This window comes from Callorhinus ursinus, unplaced genomic scaffold, assembly GCF_003265705.2.
Source record: "Callorhinus ursinus isolate GAN/ISIS: 27379988/994484 unplaced genomic scaffold, GSC_fseal_2.0 scaffold4709, whole genome shotgun sequence".
In the NCBI taxonomy this organism is placed as follows: Eukaryota; Metazoa; Chordata; class Mammalia; order Carnivora; family Otariidae; genus Callorhinus; species Callorhinus ursinus.
Window position 1 is genome coordinate 1 of NW_027401763.1, and position 2,915 is coordinate 2,915.

General features: G+C 47.6%; 1 protein-coding gene across 1 annotated transcript; it reads left to right on the forward strand.

Moving 5' to 3' along the window:
• The first annotated feature begins 19 nt into the window (after window positions 1-19).
• Window positions 20-2,675, forward strand: LOC112819065 (intraflagellar transport protein 70B-like). Its single transcript, XM_025866098.2, has one exon. It carries the CDS (start codon window positions 61-63, stop codon window positions 2,056-2,058), a length of 1,998 nt encoding a protein of 665 aa, XP_025721883.1. The 5' UTR covers window positions 20-60; the 3' UTR covers window positions 2,059-2,675.
• The last annotated feature ends 240 nt before the right edge of the window (window positions 2,676-2,915 follow it).

Sequence of the window (2,915 nt, forward strand, 5' to 3'; positions counted from 1 at the left end):
CTTCCGTTTCCGGCGGGCTTGTTGCCGTGGTAACCAGCGCGCACCACCACCGCGGCGGTTATGGCCGGGCTGAGCGGCGCGCAGATCCCCGATGGGGAGTTCACCGCCGTCGTGTACCGCCTCATCCGCGATTCCCGCTACTTCGAGGCGGTGCAGCTGCTGGGCGGCGAGCTCCAGCGGAGCCCGAGGAGCCGCGCCGGCCTGTCGCTGCTGGGCTACTGCTACTACCGCCTGCAGGAGTTCGCGCTGGCCGCCGAGTGCTATGAGCAGCTGGGCCAGCTGCACCCCGAACTGGAGCAGTACCGCCTGTACCAGGCCCAGGCCCTGTACAAGGCCTGCCTTTACCCAGAGGCCACCCGGGTGGCCTTCCTCCTGCTGGACAACCCCGCCTACCACAGCCGGGTCCTCCGTCTGCAAGCCGCGATCAAGTACAGCGAGGGCGACCTGCCCGGGGCCAAGAGCCTGGTGGAGCAGCTGCTGAGTGGGGAAGGGGGAGAGGACAGCGGGGGCGAGAACGAGCCCGACGGCCAGGTCAACCTGGGTTGTTTGCTCTACAAGGAGGGCCAGTATGAAGCCGCGTGCGCCAAGTTCTTTGCGGCCCTGCAGGCTTCGGGCTACCGGCCTGACCTTTCCTACAACCTGGCTTTGGCCCACTACAGCCGCCGGCACTATGCCCCGGCGCTCAAGTACATCGCCGACATCATTGAGCGTGGCATCCGCCAGCACCCGGAGCTAGGTGTGGGCATGACCACGGAGGGCATTGACGTTCGAAGCGTTGGCAACACCTTAGTCCTTCACCAGACTGCCCTGGTGGAAGCCTTCAACCTCAAGGCAGCCATCGAGTACCAACTGAGAAACTATGAGGCGGCCCAGGAGGCCCTCACTGACATGCCACCTCGGGCAGAAGAAGAGTTAGACCCCGTGACCCTGCACAACCAGGCGCTCATGAACATGGATGCCAGGCCTACGGAGGGGTTTGAAAAGCTACAGTTTTTGCTCCAACAGAACCCCTTTCCCCCAGAGACCTTTGGCAACCTGCTGTTGCTCTACTGTAAGTATGAGTATTTTGACCTGGCAGCCGATGTCCTGGCAGAGAACGCCCATTTGACCTACAGGTTGCTCACACCCTATCTCTATGACTTCCTGGATGCCATGATCACTTGCCAGACAGCCCCCGAAGAGGCTTTCATCAAGCTTGATGGGCTAGCGGGGATGCTGACCGAACAGCTCCGGAGACTCACCATACAAGTACAGGAAGCAAGACACAACAGGGATGACGAAGCTGTCAAAAAGGCAGTGAATGAGTACGATGACACTCTGGAGAAGTATATTCCCGTGTTGATGGCCCAGGCAAAGATCTACTGGAACCTGGAGAATTATCCAATGGTGGAAAAGATCTTCCGCAAATCTGTGGAATTCTGTAACGACCATGATGTGTGGAAGCTGAATGTGGCTCACGTCCTGTTCATGCAGGAAAACAAATACAAAGAAGCTATCGGTTTCTATGAACCCATAGTCAAGAAGCATTATGACAACATCCTGAACGTCAGTGCTATTGTGCTGGCTAACCTGTGTGTCTCATACATTATGACAAATCAGAATGAAGAAGCTGAGGAGTTGATGAGAAAGATCGAAAAGGAGGAGGAGCAGCTGTCCTATGATGACCCAGATAAGAAAATCTACCACCTCTGCATTGTGAATTTGGTGATAGGGACCCTCTGTTGTACCAAAAGAGATTATGACTTTGGTATTTCTCGGGTTATCAAAAGCCTGGAACCTTACCATAAGAAACTGGGAACTGATACCTGGTTTTATGCCAAAAGATGTTTCCTGTCCTTATTGGTAAACATGTCAAAACACATGATTGTGCTTTGTGACAGTGTTATTCAAGAATGTGTCCAGTTTCTACAACAATGTGAAGTTTATGGCAGGAACATACCTGCCGTTATTGAACAACCCCTGGAAGAAGAAAGAATGCATACTGGAAAGAATACAGTCACCTATGAATCCAGACAGTTAAAAGCTTTGATTTATGAGATTATAGGATGGAATGTATAGTAATGTCTGATAATAGCATTTATCAGAATGGCTCTGTTATTTATATTTGTCCTCTATTTTGTTTGTGTCCATCCTTTGGCAACTTTACATTTGTTACATATTGAGCCTTGTACAGTTTAACATTGAAGTAGTTTAGATGTAACTTGAGAAACGTCACAAAAAAATATAATAAAAAGAACTGTACCCTAGAAGGATTTATGAAAAAATTCAAAAGTGAATGAGGAAGTTGTGTCATTATTTGTAATGCCCATGTTCTCATTTGTATTTCATGCTTTGCTTTATCCTAAGGAAACCCTGTATCATAAGATTTCATCTTCCAGGGACTAGGCACTATCAACTGTATGGGAAATCTGGACATTAATAACTATTTCAAAGATTGTGTATTCTACTCCCAACAATTTACCCTTATAGTTACATTAATTTGTAATGCAGACATTTTGGATAGATTACAGTATGTTTGGGCAGAGTTTTCCAGTATGGTTGTAATTCTTTAACAAAAATTCCTTGTGTTCTAGATACTGCTGGCTGTTTTTAATTTGTAAGATTCATGGGAAATCTTGTGCCATAACAAAATTACGATGCTATGGTGTGGATACAATAAACAATTGACAAATTTCCATGGTTTTCTTTGCTCCGTTTGTTAATTTGAATATATGAACATAAACATGATCCTTCTATTTATGGAGTTGATCTATTAACAATGATTAATAACAGAAGGTAGCCTTACAACTTTCTTAAATTTAGGACACATTCATGCTGGAGTTTGTTTCCATGTTGTAGCCTCTTGAAAAAAGAAAAATATTCTACACATTTCCATGACCCCAACAAATTCTCCTACTCACACTACAGATGGAGTG